General features: G+C 36.8%; 1 protein-coding gene across 1 annotated transcript; it reads left to right on the forward strand.

The window, feature by feature from the left end:
- Positions 1-5565: 5565 nt before the first annotated feature.
- LOC110838721 (venom serine carboxypeptidase) lies at positions 5566-18493 on the forward strand. Its single transcript, XM_022082218.2, has 6 exons — positions 5566-6060; positions 8928-9114; positions 10737-10883; positions 12413-12487; positions 14716-14882; positions 16718-18493. The coding sequence occupies exons 1-6, from the start codon at positions 5785-5787 to the stop codon at positions 17255-17257; spliced, it is 1392 nt and encodes a 463-aa protein (XP_021937910.2). The 5' UTR covers positions 5566-5784; the 3' UTR covers positions 17258-18493.
- Positions 18494-20758: the final 2265 nt, after the last annotated feature.

Below are 20758 nucleotides of genomic sequence, written 5' to 3' on the forward strand. Positions count from 1 at the left end.
TCGTCGGTGGTCATCACAACTTCCTTGTCAGATGAAGTGGAGTTGATATACCTGGCAAAGAGCGGTGGAAATTAAGTTAAAGACATTTAAAGCTCGTGAAAACTGAGGATGAAGGTGTCATGGCAATGGCTTAAACATTATCACTCTTCTTCTTCTATGGCTCTCCGGTCCGTATTCGGTCCATGGCCTCCTCAATTCTCCTCTTCCATTAGGTCTTCTGTTAGGTCCGTCTGTCCTAGGCTTTGATCGAGGTTTCGAAACATCTTCCTTTTTACGGTGCAAGGTAGTTAGCCTTGCGATCAACCCCCAACCTGGAGGACCTCTCCTCCTCGACCAATCTGGCTAGGGAGGCCCTACCAGTAGCTCTTGGGGTCACTGAGGTACTCAAGCCTCACCACCACGACAAGGTGCAGGTACCATTAAGTGGGGAATACATTATTACTACCTCAACAAATAGTTCTGGTAGTAATAACTTGCAGGTATCTTGCTACAGGAGTGGCATTCAGAGCTTTGGCTTTTAATTTTCGTATGGGAAAAACAACTGTGGCAACGATAGTTTATGAAACGTGTTCTGCATTATGGTCAAAATTGGTTAGCATACACATGCCACAGCCATCTCAAGATGACCTAAAGGAAATTGCGAGGGATTTTAACAGACTGTGGCAATTTCCAAACTGTATTGGTGCAATTGATGGGAAGCACTGTGAAATAATTTGTCCAGCTCATTCTGGATCGACATATTACAATTATAAAAATTATTTCTCAGTAATACTGCAGGGCGTTGCTGATGCGAATAAAAGATTTATAGTAATAGAAGTAGGTGGAAGAGGGAAACAAAGTGATGGAGGGACTTTTCACTACTCAGTTTTGAATAAATTAATGGAAAGTGGAAGATTTGACGTTCCACCACCGGACATGATTCCCGGAACTACGTGTTCTTTGCCGTACGTTTTCATTGGAGATGAAGCATACCCCTCGAAGACAAATTTGATGCGTCCATTTCCAGAAAGATCTTTGAATGACGAAAGGAGGTACTTTAATGAGCGTCTTTCTCGTGCCAGGAAGTGCATAGAATGTGCTTTCGGAATTTTGTATGCCAAGTGGCGAATACTAGGGAAACCAATAGAAACCAACGTGGAACATGCATCTCATAATAAAAGCTACTTGTATTTTACACAATGTCATCAGAAATCTTGACGGAAATAGTGACACACAGTACAATGCCATAGTGAACAGTGAGTATTGTGAAAGTAATATGGGGCTCAGTAGGCGCAATAACAGTGCTTCTTTAATAGCAAGAAATGTACGAGACATGTTCGTAAACTATTTTTGTCAAATGTCAAATGTAATTAAATAACATCTTCTGTAGCAATGAATAATGGACATGTTTATTCATATTTTTTGAGAAAACATAATAGCATAATGAAATAAAAATATAAAAACCTTCCATCCCAAATTTTACTGAAATTTCATTCCATGTTTTCTTCGCTGTCGCCCGGTTTTTGTATAACGGATGGCGAGAGAGCCAGATTTCAGGTTTTCCTTGAACTTCAGAAATTATTTCCTCAAAAGACATCTTCCAAACGCTCCAAACGCTACTTAAACACAAACTGGTTTGACCTGCATTCTGCACGCTCCCCTCCACGCTAGTACAGCACGTTGCCCGCTCCGCTCAAAACGCTCATTCCCAGGACACGCGAATGTATTCAGACGGATTTGTGATGCATTCTGCAAGCCCCGCCCCGCAAAATGCTCCACGCCCCGCTGCACTCAGGCTGTACCCTTACACACGGTACGGGATGGACTGCAGCATGTGACCAGCCACAACATAGCGCGCGCTGCATGGAAAGGAATGGCTACATGTCTCTAACACATTGTTTTAAAATATAATCTTGGATCTTCCTCACAAGTTTTATTTTGTTGCCTGCAGCCTCCACTTCTTTACTTGGCTACTGTTTTGAGGCTCTTTTTAAATCTGCTGTCCACAAAGTCCTTGGTTTCTTGCAGTTTCTTCACAATTTGATCCTCAGCCTCAAAAAGTGACTCCTTCAATAGTGTCTGCTGCAATGAAACATTTTATGGTGATAAAACAAGTTAGTAAATATGTTAACAGTATCAAACATATTGTACAAATGCAGCTGACTTTCTAAAGTGGCAACCACAAGAAGTTTTGGACGCTAAATTTATTAAACAAGTTTTTTGGAATGATTTTGTATTTTACCAGGGCCAAAACTGACAACAAATGGCATAATTTAATGGGTTCTGTTATAATACAATCCATTTCCTGATATTCTGAAGTAGATTTAGGTTCAGATCCTCACAACAACGCAAGGAAAGTAAGTTTATAAATAGAAATGATTCTAAACTTGCTGTTAGATCAGTGTTTAATATCATCAATACTGACACAATGACAACAGCCCACTCTGCACATCTTCACCCCATAATGAAGTATGGAATAATCTTTCAGGATAATTCGTCCCTCAAGTTTTCAAACTAAAAACTTTACAAATTTCTCACTGCTCACATGCATGCTACTGAACATCTTGACTGAGTGGTTATCACTCCTGCTTCTTACTTTGGAGATCCCAGGTTCTTATCTCAGCCTGGAGACTGGTTATCCTGAACGAGGTTGATCATGGTTTACCTCAGTCTCTCCAGGCAAATTCCATGTAAAAAAAATTTCATACACACATTCAATTTTAGGAGTCTATAAAGGAAAGAAATTTTGAGAGACAGGAAGCCTGTACTTCTGCTTTGTACTCGAAATGTTTACCACGTAACTGAATTATCCCACAACAGGCAGAAACATCAGCAAAACTGGAAAAGCTCAGGATATTTACCTTAATGAATGCTCCGTGGACATCTACTGCAGTGTTCTCCACATTCATTTGTTTTGTCAGAACAATGAAAACCAATTGCAGTATTGTGAAGTTCACTTCTCTAACCCAAGAGGAAAATGTGATTTCCTCAAAATGAGTAACAATATAAGACTTGCACAAACTAATTATAAAGAACACCGAAAGAAATACTGCCAAAAAGAAAGAATAAAGCTGAATAAAATAAAGTTTCTTGTACACATTCTTTGTAATCATGTCTTATGATATGAGTAATCAGGATATGATAGGATATGCTGATATCACACAATGAACCAAGTCAGGTGGAGATGAATGCTTCTAATACTCAAAGTACTGGCTTCTTGATAGAAGTTTCTGGTTTGTTAATTCTTATTAATTTTATTTATGTAACTATATAGATATGATTGATGAAGACAGCCATCTTTACACTCACCACCATGATAACCTCAAATCTCTCATAATTTGACTGAAACCTGTATGCAATACCGAGTAAATAAATAAATACACATACACACACTAATGTGCAGCACACTAAATTCTTCTACAGTCAAATTTTGAACATGCAAACACAGGTCTGAAAAATAAAGCCATTTGTCACTAGTCTGCGCAGTCCTTGTATTGTGGAAATAAAGAGTTCATTAAAACATTGTTGACTAGCTGACTGTCAAGAACAAAATCTTATAAACCTCACTACTTCCCAATAACTTACCAACACTGAAAGCAACATTATTCCAGTTTATAACTAATGCAGAGATATTCTAAATGGAATACTGAATTAACAATTTCTATGAAAATATCTGCATGTAGCAAATTGCCTACAAAAAAGAGCTTAAACTGTCAACACTGGTATAGACCAACTTCAACCTGTAATCCTCACTTTATGATAACATCTAGAACAGTGTTTCTCAACCTATGGTATGCATATCACTGATGAACGTAAGCCAATGTTGAGTGGTATGCAAACTAAGTATGAAAATCAAAAGATAATATTAACATAAATAAGTTTTCCCTGAACGTATTTGGTTAGTGGTGCATTTAATGTGGCAAATTAGAATTAGTGGTACACCAGCAAAACAGGGGAGAACCCCTGATCTAGAAGATACTCAGGTCATTTTATGGATTACTGATTCCTTGTAGATAATTCATGTTGACCAGAAGTAGAATTTCAGCATATCTCTTAATCATGTGTAAAGGGTAAAAAAGATATGTATTTTAGTGATTGGGGAAATTTGTTGTCAGGTGACCACGCAAAAGCAACAAAAGAAAAAGACAATGTTACCATTCAATATGTTACAAAGCTTACCTCTGGTGAATGAACAGCCAGATCAACCATCAGGGGGGCAGTAAGAGAAATACATTGTTTTTCCATCATTCTTCATGACTGATCAACCAAACTTCAAGCAATCAGTGATCTAGAATAAAATCAATGTTTATAATGCAAACAGCATCTTCTTTACTTGAAAAAGAAGATGTGAAGATTTTTGTCAATGTTCACACATTCATATGTCCTCAACTGGAGCTATTTTAGGCATATATGACATTTCATGGCACATGATGGGACAGAGACAACTTTTTTTTCCCCCATAATCCTATTACACTGTCACCTTCATTGGAAAGAGCTCTGAGATCAGCCCTGCAGCATAATTTCATGAATGCAATCACTCAAACCCTACCCCATAATTTTTGACTAATTCTGTTGCTAATTACCCTATCTCAAATTGTTTAAGCAACTCCAGCTTTTGTTTTAGTGTCAGTACAATTTTCACAAAACTTTCGCGCCACCTTATTTAGGTTCCACAAGCATTGACTACCCTTTTCACCCAAGTAACGCATAAGAAAACGTAACGTAATTGGCTATAAGTCGGTTTGAAAAAAATCACGAGCATCTTTACCATCTCTCTTCTCCACCAAAACCACTGGAATAAACATCAGCCACCCCATCACCTAAACTGACCGTAAAATAAAATGACTGAATTCGGTAGACTCCCCCCCCCCCCAAACCAAGCAAACAATTAAGCACGTCTTCGTTCGCGTAAAAAAAAGTCGCGAGAGTCGTGTACACACAATCTGCAAACCGGATAAACTGTTCCTGGATAATCGGAAGTTTATTGTAAATGATTTACTGTTAACAAGTTGATTCTAAATCTTGATAATGCAAAAATACAAAATTTGTAAGTTCAACACAACATGCAATAAGTATTGGTTATTATAAAATGTATACAAAAGTCAGTAAATACAACATTCCTAGTTCACACACTTAAAATCACTTAAAGTGGAAAAATAATAAAACTCATTTTATACAGCATGTCCCAAAAAGATGGATACACATTAAGTGAATGAAATAAAGACATTTCAATAAACTAAACCATTACATACATCAGCGCTGAAACTTGGTAAATCTAACGTAGGTGTTCAACATTAGCGCTGCTAGCTCCGGTGGCATAGCTAACACCAGTGGCCATCGCATCTATTGGGATGGCTTATAACTTTCTTCCAACAAGCAGCAGTATTCTACCATTACGATATTCACTGTTTTCAACACTTTTTATTGCTGAAATTGTAAATAAGCTTTACAGGAGAAAATGTTTGACGTGGGAAAGTCCTTAATCCTCTACATGCAAGCATCCATAATACAGCACAACCTACGACACATAACCAACACTCGTACTCATGATTATAAACATCAAAGATGAATAAGAATATCTGTCAGAGAACATAATCTCAGTTGTGTGTTATCTCCTACGTGCAGGAAAAGGCATCGCCGGGACGTAGGTTTCCTGTAATCACGCTGTGTATTTGATCCTGATGAGTCGCAATCGATATTAGTGGGATTCAAAGTACAACGATAAATGAGTTGAGAAGGTCAAGGGCAGAAAATACACCGCAGAATACCACTGGACAACTCCAAATTTTTTCTGGGGTGCTTGAAATGCTTCTTCACGTTTGCTTACTCTGGTCCATTCTGACAACTGCAACTTGTTTATTCAACGTTTATCCCAAAATAAAACTAATTTCTCACAAAGGAGATCCTGGAAAACCTTTGTTTCTAACTCCACTAATTGAAGCCGGTAGGATCAAGGAGGCCCAAGATGCTGCAAAAGTAGGACCGTTGAGAGGGGCAGAAAATGTAACTAGTTTTTCTGGTTATCTTACAGTGAACAAGGCATTCAACTCTAATTTGTTTTTCTGGTTCTTCCCAGTTGAGGTAAGAAACGTGATATGTGTCATATGAAGTGAGATTTGTAACATAACATTCTTTCATTCATATTAAAAATTAACCACTATGGGACATGCCACAGGCAATCTTCACAAGATGCCAGCAGTTTATATGGCCTGAGAGATGCAGTGTTTAAGTCACAACATTCATTTTCTGTTTGTTACCTTGTGGAAATTAAACATCGCACTAATGTACTCTTGCATGCTTGCTTATGAAACAGGCTTTGAAGGAAAGGAGAGCCTTCATTTAACTATAGTGATTAGTTTATACTGTGTGTATACATATTTCATCACTGCAATGCTTCACACACACTGGCTTGGTGTCACTTCATATTTAATTAAACTTGCCTTTGGCTGGGTTCTTTGAAATTAAATCACTCTTGAGCAACAAACTTAGGAGGGTAGAGAAGGAGGAAAGATGCTGAAACATGTAAAAATGACAAAGATTCTGAATATAATTTTAGGGTTTTCAAGTTTTGTATTGTATCAAGCATGAGAGAGGGACATATTTTGTGCCATTCTTGCATAAACAGCCAGCAGCATAGATTTAAAACATATGATGTACAGCTGTTTTTCTATAATGAAACACTGTTAACTTTTGATTCTTCATGAGACTCAGTATGAAGGCTTCTAGTGAGAACATCTTAATTTTCCTGTTCAGCTAGGATTAGACCCAGCTCTTTCTTCATAACTGAAGATGGAGACAGTATATGTCTCAGAAATGTCGGTATCTATCTAGAAGTCGACACGGCATCAAAACCCAGAAGACCAACAGACATTAGGTTACATTTCCTCTTGAAATGAAAAATCCTGTTGTGGCATATCCCACTGTTGTTATTTTGCCATATGAATAGATGAAATATTCCATATTAAAAATGTTTTGATTCAATGACCACTTTCCTGACCAGTAAGTCAACAAAGGGCAGGTAATGTAATAACTCTGACACATATCAAAATGCATACCCTATGCATGTACTGTCACAGAGTTTCTGCTGGCTTCTCAGCTGCTTTGTATAAAGCCATAGTGCACTTGTCACATCTAGTTTATTATAACACATTTTGACCATATTTCCTAAAGGATAAAAGAATGGTACAGTTGGACACTTGCTTTAAAAACTACTGTTATATCTGTAAAGGCTTATCAAGGACAATATTTTTTTTTTTACAAAAGTGTATGGAACTGAATGAAAGTTTGTTGTAGCCAAAGTTTAAACAGTTAAGTAATGGTACCTCAAAATTCTAGCACTAATATACTACAATAAAAAAGAAACCACACATTTATTTCAGAGAAACATACATTTCAAAATACAGAATTGCATAAACAAACTCACCTTTACAACTTCAATCTTCCCTAATGAAAGTCACAAATTTACTTTCCACACCATAATACAAAACTTCTTTCACTGTCTTTGTAGTATGTACTGAATTGGAGGGAAAAATTACCTGTTAACCAGGATAGCCACACTTAGAAAAAGCAAAGAAAAATAACAGAATAAAGTACTTAACACTTTCAACTGTTTGGCTCAGAATTCAAACTGTTCAAATCTACACCTTCTGAAATGTACCCCATTTTCCCTTTTATTGAGGGGGTGAAAAAGAATTTGGGTGAAAGAATATGTTTCTTTTCTGTGAGTTCAGCCCAAAAGAATTTATTGAAACCACCTGGAGAGCCAGTGGACCAGTGATAATGAGCTATATGATTGTGTTACACAACTATAATTATGTAGAACTGATTTCCAATTATCATAATTACAGGAAACTAATAAGACATAAATAATGACACTATTAAAGAATTTATTATATACCTGAGTGTTGAAAACTTGGACTTAGTATTGAACAGCCATGATGTAGACTCAAAATTCAACACATTCTTAAATTTCTTAAGAAATGTGGGAGTGAGTTTCCCTGCCAAAACAGAGAAAAGGATGTTTGAAAATAATGAAGGAATCAAATATCTTGCAAACACAAATGAGATCTTTACCTAAATTGTCAGTCTAGTAATAACCAAATAATGAAAATTCACTACAAAAAATATTGCATAATACTAACACATGTATGAATTACAATGTATATATATATTATAATCAGATAATGAAAATATAAGCAATGTGGAAAACCGTGAAAAAAGAAAATGGGAAATATTCTTCATAAGAAGTTATGCCATCAATAAAGATAAATGATAATTCAATACAAAAAATCGTCAACTCCTGGCATATTCTTTCAAAAGTTACTTCTTAATAATTATAGAAAGAATGACCAATAACACTACAACCACAACAGAAAACACAGCAAAGCACATTATTGAAGCAATTCCTGAAACCTTACCAAATATAAATCTTATACCCAAAATAGCAAATAAAATTAATAATATAATAAATTCTCTCACAACAAAAATGAATGTGGGTATGAGGACATACGTATCAACAACTTTACTCTAAAGCTATGCAGACTACATAAGTGTTCCTATGAGTTATCTTTTCAATGAATCAATGGCAGTAGGAGCTTTCCCAGAACAAAATAATTCAGAAGTTAAATTCTATATAAAATAATCTTGCATACCTAATTATAGACTAATTTCATTACCATCAGCATTCTCTGAAATATTTGATAAAATTATGTTTTAAGAGAGTAACTGATTTTGTAAACTTAAACATCCTTGCTGGCGATCAGTTTCCTGAAGGGAGTGAGTGAGGAAACCCAGAACTGCTGATCTGAAATTTGAATGAAGGACCTCACAAACATAGAGCACACATGCCAACCAGTATGCCACAAAGATCTGTGCAGAAATGTAAAAAGTAATTAAGAATAAAAATGTTTTTTTGTGACTGACAAATTGTGTGTTTATTTTCTGTTTAGATTGCTAATTATACATCTGCTCCTGTAATTCTGTGGCTACAAGGAGGTCCTGGGGCATCATCCTTGTTTGGGCTGTTTACAGAAAATGGGCCATTTTCAGTAAATAGCAAATTTTACTTGAAACCCAGGAAATTTTCGTGGACAAAAACTGCTTCTGTCATCTATATCGACAATCCAGTTGGAACAGGTAATACGAAAATTCAAGCCTTTTTTTTATTGGTTTGTCATAAATTAAGTAAAACTAAAATACAGTATTCTAAATAAGAAGATATTAAGGGAAGATATTGCGGGTGTTTGAGAATAGGGCGCTGAAGAGATATTTTGACCTAAAAGAGATGGAGTGACTGGACATTGATGAATGTTGCATAATGAGCTCTGTAGTTTGTATTCTTCACGAAATATTATGAGGAAAGATGATAAAGGTAGCACATGTGGGACATATGAGAAATGTATACACAATTTTGATTGGAAAGGAGGAGAGGAAGAGACCACCTAGAAGACCTAGGCATAGATGATAGGATAATATTAAAATGATCTCAAGGAAATATGGTTGGAGGATGTGGACTAAATATATATTGCTCAGGATAATGATTGTTGGTAGGCTGTTATGTAAATGACAATGAACATTTTGGTTCCATAAAAGGCAGGAATATCTTCATTAGCTGAGTGACTGTTAGCTTCTCAGAAGGAATAATTTCCATGGAGTTAGTCAGATAGATGATTTCACTGTGCTAAAAATACTAGATATTTTATGAAAATCATGAAATCCACTTACTGCATCCTTATGAGGCCTAGTAATTTTGTGTGCATCCTCAGTTTTTCATCCTGCTGTCAGTAAGATGAATGGAAATTAAAATATTTAAAAATAACCGTCAATCACAATAAAATTAAAAGATTAAAATATCATATTACGTTCCCTATCGAGTACTCGATTTACATATGGAACTTACACAACATGTTTCGGCTAAATGTAGCCATCATCTGGTGTATTATATAAACTTTTCACTGAATTACTTTTTAGGATTTTTAATGATTTTTCTTCTGATGTTTTGTCCTTTATATTGATTCACCAATCGTTGTAGTACCATTTGTTGTAGTATCCCAGGTCGCAAATATGTTAATTTCGTATTACGTATTGATGTCGAAGTTCGTATATGGACTGTGAAGTAAATGTTTTAATATTAATGAAAAATGAATATAGAAAACAAAATAATTAGTTGAAATAAATTATGTAGACTTACCCAAGAAGTAATATTGTAATCTTATTTTGAGAGATCGGAGGTGTACGTACTGCATTGGATTACAAGATTACAATATTACTTCTTGGGTAAGTTTACATAATTTATTTCAACTAATTATTTTGTTTTCTATATTCATTTTTCATTAATATTAAAACATTTACTTCACAGTCCATATACGAACTTCGACATCAATACGCAATACGAAATTAACATATTTGCGACCTGGGATACTACAACAAATGGTACTACAAGGAATGGTGAATCAATATAAAGGACAAAACATCAGAAGAAAAATCATTAAAATCCTAAAAAGTAATTCAGTGAAAAGTTTATATACAAAACACCAGATGATGGCTATATATAGCCGAAACATGTTTTGTAAGTTCCATATGTAAATCGAGTACTCGATAGGGAACATAATATGATATTTTAATCTTTTAATCTTTTAATTTTATTGTGATTGACGGTTATTTTTAAATATTTTAAATATTTTAATACTATTAATTCACAATATGACGCATCTACAATACCTTATGAATGGAAATGTTAATTGTTTTACTTCTTACAGGCTACAGCTTCACCGGTGGGGACGATGGATACGCAAAGAATGAAACTATTGTCGGGGAAGATCTCTACAATGCTCTCTTGCAGTTTTTTCAGTTATTTCCAGAGTTACAGAAAAGTGAATTTTATGTTACAGGAGAGTCATATGCAGGTAAATCAAAATGTCTGCAGTTTGTCAAAGTGAATTCTTTTTGTAACAGCAGTTAATTTTTTTTGTGTATGAGTGACAAAGCTAGAAACCGAACATGCAGTCTGGCAAGTGGGTTATGTTACGTTAGAATCCTTTGGCTTGCATAGAAATCACTTTTCACTGTATTATATTTACAATTGCAAGTGATAATAGAAGAAATGTCAACCTTGTGGGTTTTGATCAAGACTACAAACACAAACCCAGCATACTAACATGTAGACTAAATGGCATGTTGTTATTGCATCGTAAAAGATTAACAGCACAAGATTTATAAGGCTAGAAATCTTGAGTATATAAAAGTAAAGAGTCCCGCGCCGTAGCCGCATGGTCTGAGGCATCATGCTGCAGACCGGCGATACAGAATGCGCGCTGGTTCGGGTCTCGGGGGAGAAGAAATTTTCTCATGAGCTTTCGACCGGTGTATGGGACCGGTGCTAACCCAGCATCGTGAGGAAATTGGGTAGCTACAATGAGTAGCGTAATCCGGTCAGGAAAACTAGCAATGGCTGGGGGTTCGTCGTGCTGACAACACGTCACCCTATATCTGGTTGGATGATCGTTCACCTTTGCTTAGGCATGTGAACGTGAGACCAGCAGTCAAGATAGTCGGCTTTGGCTCTCTGGAGCTGTTACGCCACGGATTTATTTTATTTATTTATTTATATAAAAGTAAAGTATATGAGTTCTGCCAAAAATTCCTTGTATTCCTATGTTGTATCTGGAAATTTTGAGCTGAGCAGTACAAACCGTAAAACATTATCATTATGAGACTACTAAGACCGCAGCTTGAGATGATTATGGCATACTCTCAAATGTTCAATATTCTGCAGTCTTATACTTATTTTGTTTTTATCCAACCCTAAAGTGTATAATATGATATGAGGTATTTCATCATTTCACAGGTTACCAAATAAAAAGCATTATATAAATGTCAGTTTCTTGAAATCTTCTTACATTTTAAACTATTACAATTTACTGCATAAAAATGTGAAACAACCGAAGCTGGAAGCTGATTACTTACCTCCACCTTGTGTAGAGTTAGAGAATGTCTGTATCTTAGCTACAGTATAATGAGCCAGGATAGCTCAGTCAGTATAGTAACTAGCTATGTGTTGGACATTTGGGGTTCGATCCCCGACGGGGGCAGAAGATTTTTTCCTCTAGCCTCTGCATCCAGACCAGCTCTGGGGCTCACCCAGCCTCTTATACAATGGGTACTAGGGGTCCTTTCTCAGGGTAAAGCGCGGTCTGGCCATGATGCTGATCACTCACCCCCATCTAGTGCTGAGGTTAAGAAACAGTAGGAGCTATACAACCTCTCCCCCCAAGTGCCTACATGGCGTATAGTGGGACAGCTTTACTTCTAACTTTTTTATAATGCTAAAGTCAGAGGCAATCTTGCCATGTCTCATATATTCTTTCATGTTTCAGAATTCTTTCAGTAAAATAAGACATGAACGTAATTTTAACATGTACAACATTCTTCCTAGGTAAATATGTTCCTGCTGTTTCATACACTATACATACAAAGAATCAAGTTGCAAAACAGCTCATCAATTTCAAAGGTAAGAATAACATCAGTCCAAATGTGTTGCATAGAAAGACAGTGACTTGTGTATAATTTGTCTTGTAAAATACAATGTATTTTCCTTCTTATGTGATGTTTTTAAAATTCAAATGAGGAATTTGCAACACAGTTTTCTTCAGATATACTTGTGTGGAGAATTGGTGCATGTAATTCAAATTGCTTGACTGAATAGGAGTGTGTTTTCTTTTTGTATGTACTGAGTTGGGACAATAGTAATACGTGTAACTCACACTTGGAAGGTACCCATTTTAAATCCTGCTAAGGGACAGACAGTATTATAGGAGTGAACTGTAATAAAATAAATATTTATGCACCAGTGACAATCAAATGCTCCAAATACATACCTCAGTCCATGTGAAACTACATCCCATCATATAAGATGCTGAAAGTCATTGCCCCGAATACACGTGACACATCTGCAGAAATGGCTGCAATCTTATGTTGATTTTTTTTTTTTTGGGGGGGGGGGGGCATCGATGGTGCAACACTTCTTTGTGTAGACTTTTCCCTTCTTTAGGCCCCAGAGAAAAACAGTTGGTAGGGCTAAATCTGGAGATCGTGTTAGCCAAAAGTCATTTGATAACCTGGTCTCCGACAAAGCTTTTGAATTCCTTCATTCTTCACTTTTCTGTGTGACATCTTATTGGAATTAGCCAGTATCTATATCTTTGTCAGTCAACTGGTGTACAGATGCATTGAAAATTTTGAGGTAATGTTTTGTTCATGTTGCAGTCAAAGAAATTTGCCTGATAATTCAGGTCCATGAAACAGCACAGCATTCACCGCTTATGAAATGCATGTAAATTTTCCAGTGCACACAGATGTGTGTTTCTGAGTTAATTTACCCATTACCTGCATGCATGACTACTTTTCCTTTATACACATCCATTGAATTATTATAAAGCAAAATTAGCTCTTTCATTGTTAACTAACTCCATGGTTTACATTGAAATTCCCTACTTTTATGTAATCCAAATGTTAACAGAAGTTTGCCACTGCATCCTATCATGAGCCAGTTGTGTCCAGGTACACTTCCATTTTAATATTATCTTCCCATATATATATATACACATACAGGTCTCCCAAGTGGTCTAGTGTAGTGTTTCTCAACTGGGAGTCGATGAGTTGAGTAGATTCAACCCTTTTATTTTCTTATGCTGTATGTTTTAAGATTTTTGATACATCTTTTACTTCCATAGTGGAGTAAAACATGATGAGAAATTATACCTTCCATCTCTATTTTAGATAGTCTGTACTCTGTTTCATCAGAATGTATGAGACAATTTTGGAGAGTGGATCTGCATTACCAGAAAAATTGTGAGGTTAGGAAACACTGGTCTAGTGTACTGTCCAAATCTGTAAACACATTCACAAGATTATCTCTCAGATTCTTATAAATGGTGATTTTAATCTATTCTTTTGCACACACATGCAAGCTCATCTATATAATATTTAAGAAACCAGTCTACACCTCAGATAATATACAATATTTCTTCAACTGTTAATGCTGTTTATTCTGAGAATCATATGAAACCCATATATACAAAATACAGTTTTTGATTATTAAATAGGTGTCCAAAAAAGATATATACACATAATATGGAATTATTCTTGCTGTTCATCAGCTTATGGAGGTGAGGACATGGTATTAGCAAGACAGGGCACTTACACATTAACTTCATGATGTCAGGGCAACACCTTTCCCGACCAACGGAGAGGAAGCACGGGATCTGTTGAATACCCCCCATGATTACCATATTTAGCCTCACCTGGCTTGTTCTTGTGGGATTACTTGAAGGATGTTGTGTACAACACGAAGCCAGCAACACTTAAAGAGCCCTGGCAAGAAACTGAATGGTCTTGTGGAGTCGTCCTAGCAGCAACTTTGGTGGCTGCGTGTCAGTCAGTTACTCACTGTTATCAGCTGAGCCACAAAGCTGACAGTGGTCATTCTAAACACCTACACTAATCTTCTAATTTACCAAGTGCCAGTGATGATGTATATAATGGTTTACTTTATTAAAATGTTTTTATTTCATTCATTAAATGTGTGTATGCATCTTTTTTGGACATGCTGTAGTTACCAGTGGGTTATAAATGGTTAATTCTTCTGTGGACCTTAAATAATGCTGACAGGTTCTTTTAGTGCAACAGAGAGAACAGTTACCCTTATGAAATTAGAGTTAAGTGTATTTTGTTTTGCAGGCATGGCTATTGGCAATGGTCTCTGCGACCCAGAACACATGCTGAAGTATGGAGACTATCTTTATCAGATTGGACTTATAGATATAAATGCAAAAGCAATTTTTCATGACGCGGAGCAATTGTTAATAAAATATATCCAACAGAAGAAATGGAATGAAGCTTTTGACGTAAGTTGAAGGCACGATCCTTTATATACTATCTTGTATATGGCAGTCACTCCTGGTTTATAATTGATCTGTGTTGAGTATGACATACTTATTTCCAAATAATAATGGCTGTACTTTCTGCGAATATGAGCCGGGATAGCTCAATCAGTAGTGACTAGCTATGGGCTGGACAGCCAGGGTTTGATCCCCGACGGGGGCAGAGGATTTTTTTCTCTAGCCTCTGCGTCCAGACCGGCTCTGGGGCCCACCCAGCCTCCTATCCAGTGGGTACCGGGGTCCTTTCTCCTGGGGGTAAAACACGACCGGGACGTGATGCTGACCACTCACCCCCATCTAGTGCCGAGGTCAAGAAAGGGAGGAGCTATACCTCCTCTCACCCCAAGCGCCTACATGGCACAAACTTTACTTTACTTTCTGCAAATGTGGGCAGCAGTGGAATGATCAGTTCTCGTGTGAAATACACATATTTCCTCTATGCTTTCTTAAAGATAATGCATCTGTCGTTGAATTTTGGCTTCATTTATTGGGAATATTTATCTGCACAGATGCATAAATAAGCTTTTCCTTGTGTTTCATGATTTATCAACCACAGAATGGTGGTGGGGTGGTGTCCATACCAATTTTAAAGAAATCTGTGTATTTTTGCAAAAGTGAAGGTTGAAGGGGATGGACGAGACACTTTAATACCACAGTCCTGCCTTTCCTTAGAAATGAGCATAAGTTGAAACATTAATATAAACTACTTGTACCACAGTACATGTATCAAGTATTTTTCATGTTTCATTGATATGGGAAAGCTTGTGTGGGAGTTCTCCTAAGTATAATGGCACCCCTGATAAAACAGAGAGGTTCGATAATTTTTAGCTTTTATTTAATTGATCATTTGGAGTACAGATTTTATTAAATCAGTTTAAATTTACAAAGCATGTTGTTGACAGTTGATGAATAGGTCGTCATGATATATTTCATGCACTGCATAAAATAATGCATTTTGCTTAATATTTCATGACATAACATTGCGACAACCGACAGACAGTTTCCAGTATTGTTTGTGTGTCTTGTTTAACTGCACAGATTCATGTGAAATGAGATATGAAAGTAATGGTAAAGTTTTCTCTGTGCATAATTAAGCACCACGCTATGAAGACATGTGGAATGTGAATTATAGCTTCATACATTCTTAACCTCAGTACAAATTGAGGTAAGTGGTCAGCTGGGAAAACAGCCTCCCACAACGCACTGGATAGGTGGGCCCCGGGGCTGGTTTGTATGTCGCAGCAAAAAGAAATATTCGTGCCTTGGTTGTCCATCCCAGCTCAAAAGAGGGAACAGACAGTTTTGAATGGTGAGTTTGAAAGTACCGAAGGAAACTGACTGACCTAAAAACATCCAGTCTTGGTGGCCAAGGTTTTAATCAGAAAACTCCACAGGAAATTCTCTGCATGAGAAAGTAAATAAAGTTGTGCTGCACATACACACCACACAAAGTCTGTTGTTCACTTACCATTTAGGAGTTGGTCAGTTTTTCACGAACATCTTTGACTGCAGAATCCTTTTGGTCTCAAAATATACAGCATACATGGAACCCCAAACTGAAATTGGGCAAAATTTTCAACTGTAATACACATGGAAGAGTGTGGATTATTTGCTGTACATAAGTGAAGAAAATAATAAAAATTAAAATTTAATACTTTTTCTGCATTGTACCTCTTTGTATTAAGAATAATAATTCTGGTTCACTTACTGAACATTGTGTATGATGGGTGCAGAATTTGGTATCCTTGTTTTAGTGTGATATGACAGAATTTGCAGATATTTATTTTCTCTCCTCACAGGTGTTTGATACACTTTTGAACGGTGACACTCGATGGGGAACTCTCTTCTACAATTTGACTGGCTTCACTTTCTACTTTAATTACTTGCACAGTAAAGGCAGAGGTAACGATTTTATGGGGACCTACATTCAACTTGCTGAGGTGAGGAAGGCCATTCATGTAGGCAACTTGACATTCCACACAGATAACAGAGTAGAAGAACATCTGAAGGAAGATGTGATGCAGTCTGTGAAACCCTGGGTCGAAGTCTTGCTGGAAAAGTACAAAGTGCTGATCTATAATGGACAGTTGGATATCATTGTGGCGTACCCTCTCACGCTGGGGTTTTTGCAGGCTCTAGATTGGAGTGGCGCAGCTGCTTATAAAAGAGCACCAAGGGTACAGTGGCATGTTGGTAATAGTCTAGCTGGGTATGCAAGATCTGTAGGCAATTTCACAGAGATTCTGGTTAGAGATGCTGGACACATGGTTCCATCAGATCAGCCTAAGTGGGCATTTGATTTAATTAACAGGTTTACTGCTAACAAACCTTTTAATTGATCCTGATGTTGAAATACAGATAAAAGGTATGAAGCACTGCACAAACAATCATCATTCACTGATGTTTCCACCACTTGAAAATTTATTCTCTCTTCTGTATGTCCGCGTTTCTTTTCGTACTCTTTTATGTATTTTCCTTCCGTTTCTCTTTCAACCCTGTTCTTAGATTCCCTAATGGGTTGTTTATTCAGTGTCATCATCATTTCAGCTGCGAATACATGTGATGAGTCTGAGCAATTTATTTCAAAGTTTAAGGTTTACATGCGTCATGTTTGTGTTTTTTGATTAAAATATATAATAAAATTCAGGTCAATACACAAAACAATGCTTTATTTAGATGTTAAAATTTAAAATTTAAATGTTAAAATTTTAAATTTTAAATTTGCGCTATTCATCACATGAACAGACAGTCAACCCGAGCAGACGTGATACACCACACAACACGACTTATGAATAATCTAAACAAAACATAAGATGCGTAAAACGGAAGAATCAACAGAACACATGATACAATAATAAATATATTGCAAGACATGCATTAAAATATAAAATAGTTTTAAAAAAACAACACCTGAAGATGATGTATTACATCGAAACATGTTGTAAAGTGAACGAAAGCACTGAAATGTAACATCCTTATAGTGATGAATAGCGCAAATTTAAAATTTTAAATTTTAACATTTAAATTTTAACATCTAAATAAAGCATTGTTTTGTGTATTGACCTGAATTTTATTATATATTTTATTTCAAAGTATCTCAATTATTTACATATATGCAGTCAGCAGGCAATTTTAAATAGTATGCTATTGTTTGTAATTTTTAATAGATTCATTTAGAATACTAGTTTATGAAGAAACAGGCATAGTGGGATATCATATTAAGATGGATTTTAGAGGTATAGTGTATGAGAACTGGAATTGGAATGAGTTCATATAGTTTATTAAAGCTGAGAAAACTGTAGACAAAGTTAAACATTAGAAAAATTCACTCACTTAATAAATGGACTGAAGTGCTTGTGTTTCCATAACAAGGATTAAGCTAATTAAACTGTTACATGTGACCATATACAAGATAATCGCCATAAAAACATAATAAAAGTGTGTTTCATATTGTAAAACTTTATAATGTATTTAATTTTTAAACAGTTGTGGGGTAACCCAAATTCTTACCTTATTATGTAAAAGTAAATTTCAGCAGTTTCAATAAAAACTGTTTATTTACAGAGAAAAACTTATTTTAAATGTCTCCTAAATGCAGTTGTAAATATAAGACACCTTAATATTACCCTCAGCATCTTATTCAGTTGCTGTGATCCCTGTCTCCACAGAAACCAGGCCTCTGTAAAAGGCATAGAGAACTGATTGTGAGTAATACTTACTGATTACTCCTTCTAATTAAATTAGTAATTTGGCTAACTAACTAACTAGATGGCTTACCGAACCCGAAGGTTCATCACCGAATTAACCAAAGCCCTCCACCGGTCCCTGTCCTAGGCCACCAACATCCAGTCTCCTTCAACTCCTATCTCCTGTAGATCCCGCCTGACATTATCCTCCCATCTACATCTAGATCTCCCCAGCGGTCTCTTCCCCTCAGGCTTCCCAAACAGTGGACCCAACCAACTAGATGGCTTATGAAACCCGAAGGTTCATCACCGAATTAACCAAAGCCCTCCACCGGACCCTGTCCTGGGCCACCAACATCCAGTCTCCTTCAACTCCTACCTCCCATAGATCCCGCCTGACATTATCCTCCCATCTACGTCTAGATCTCCCCAGCGGTCTCTTCCCCTCAGGCTTCCTCCCGCCTGAGATTATCCTCCCATCTACGTCTAGATCTCCCCAGCGGTCTCTTCCCCTCAGGCTTCCTCCCGCCTGAGATTATCCTCCCATCTACGTCTAGGTCTCCCCAGCGGTCTCTTCCCATCAGGTTTCCCAACCAATACCCGGTGCACACCTCTTGTCCCATTCATGCGTGCTACACATCCCGCCCATCTCATTCTTCTCGACTTAATCACCCTGACAATATTGGGCCTTTTTCAATTGCCATGGTCGTGCCAAAGAGTCCGTCCTGGTCCGAGGCTTAGTTAATTTTTTCGTAAAGGTGCTCTTTTTACGGCGAAAGGTTGTTAGCCTTACGCCCAACCACCAACCTGGAGGACCAGGGTATCACTCTTAGTCTGGCGCATCACCTTAAACCTGTCTGGCTTTGGTGACCCTACCATGAGCCGAAGCTCCGGCCGGCATAGCCCTGAGGGTCATCTGAGCATGCAAGCTTCCTCACCCAGCAAATTGTCTTTGACAAGGTGGTGATACCTTCAAGAAGGAGTAATTTGGCTATATGGGAATATCGTACTTTAGCATAATGTGGAAATTAGTGCAACATTGGCTGCTCTGAGAGGGATTTCAGCTGGAAATTCTGGTGCCAGCTAGTCAGGAGTTTGTCAACAGGAGAACTCTGGAAGTCACGTATAGATTCTATCATAATGTGAATCATCTGCTGCTCGTACATCACTGTGAATGTAAGTTGAAACTCTGGCTGGTCCAATAAGATTCATGTCAGATGTGAGACACTAATGCCACTGAGGCGCTAAGGGGCCAGTGGTTCGCTGTATACAAATTTTAAAGTTGGAGCAACCTGAAGGTAACTTGGATGGCGGTGATAATTTGGCTTTAGTGATCAGTCACTGCAAGAGTTAAATACGTTTAAATTAAGATGTTATGTGATGTCATTAAGATGACATCAAATAGCATGTACAAACATAAACTCCAAAAATTCTGTGTTTCTAAGTTTTTCAAAAACTGTAAGCAAATTAACAGTCAGAGAAATTACTAAAACTGAGTGAAGAGTACACTAGGCTCAGACAAATGAGTAGCCAGATGGTTGTCATGACAACTGTAGCTGAACAATTCATACCCTGAGATACACATTCATACTGAAATTCATATATTTACCCTATTAAGGATCAAACCATAAGTATATACCACCTCACCTCACTAGGTAAGACAAAGCAAAAGGGGACAGTTACAAAATTTTAAACCAATTCGTTCACATTTGTATCACAATGATACATTGATCAGGTATGCATATGTACTTTTATGTTCTTAAGTTATACCAAAGTCATAGTCACAGGGCAATGTGTCCTGAGACTAGAAATTTGTGGAAACAGTATCAAAACAATAATATAATGTGACTTACCTCCAAAAACTGTGTATATTGTTCTTTAACTTGTCCACTCTTACTAATGTATTCTGTTTCTTTTAAATTTATTACTTGAACATTTCCAAGCTCAGGGACTCAATGCTTTTTCTCTTTTGCTGTGTGTTATTCTTTAAGTTTACAGCAAATTCAGCTTCACACTTCATTTTTATTAACTCTGGATTTGCTTTCACTTGTATCAGCACTGCTGTTTGGTTATGGACAGCATTTTTTTGATAACATTACATATGCTTTTATTGACAGCTTTCCATTGACAATATTACTCAATGAGTCATAATAG

Source organism: Zootermopsis nevadensis, unplaced genomic scaffold (genome assembly GCF_977971745.1).
Source record: "Zootermopsis nevadensis isolate Lab colony 2312 unplaced genomic scaffold, Znev_1.0 Znev_ptg000016l, whole genome shotgun sequence".
In the NCBI taxonomy this organism is placed as follows: domain Eukaryota; kingdom Metazoa; phylum Arthropoda; class Insecta; order Blattodea; family Termopsidae; genus Zootermopsis; species Zootermopsis nevadensis.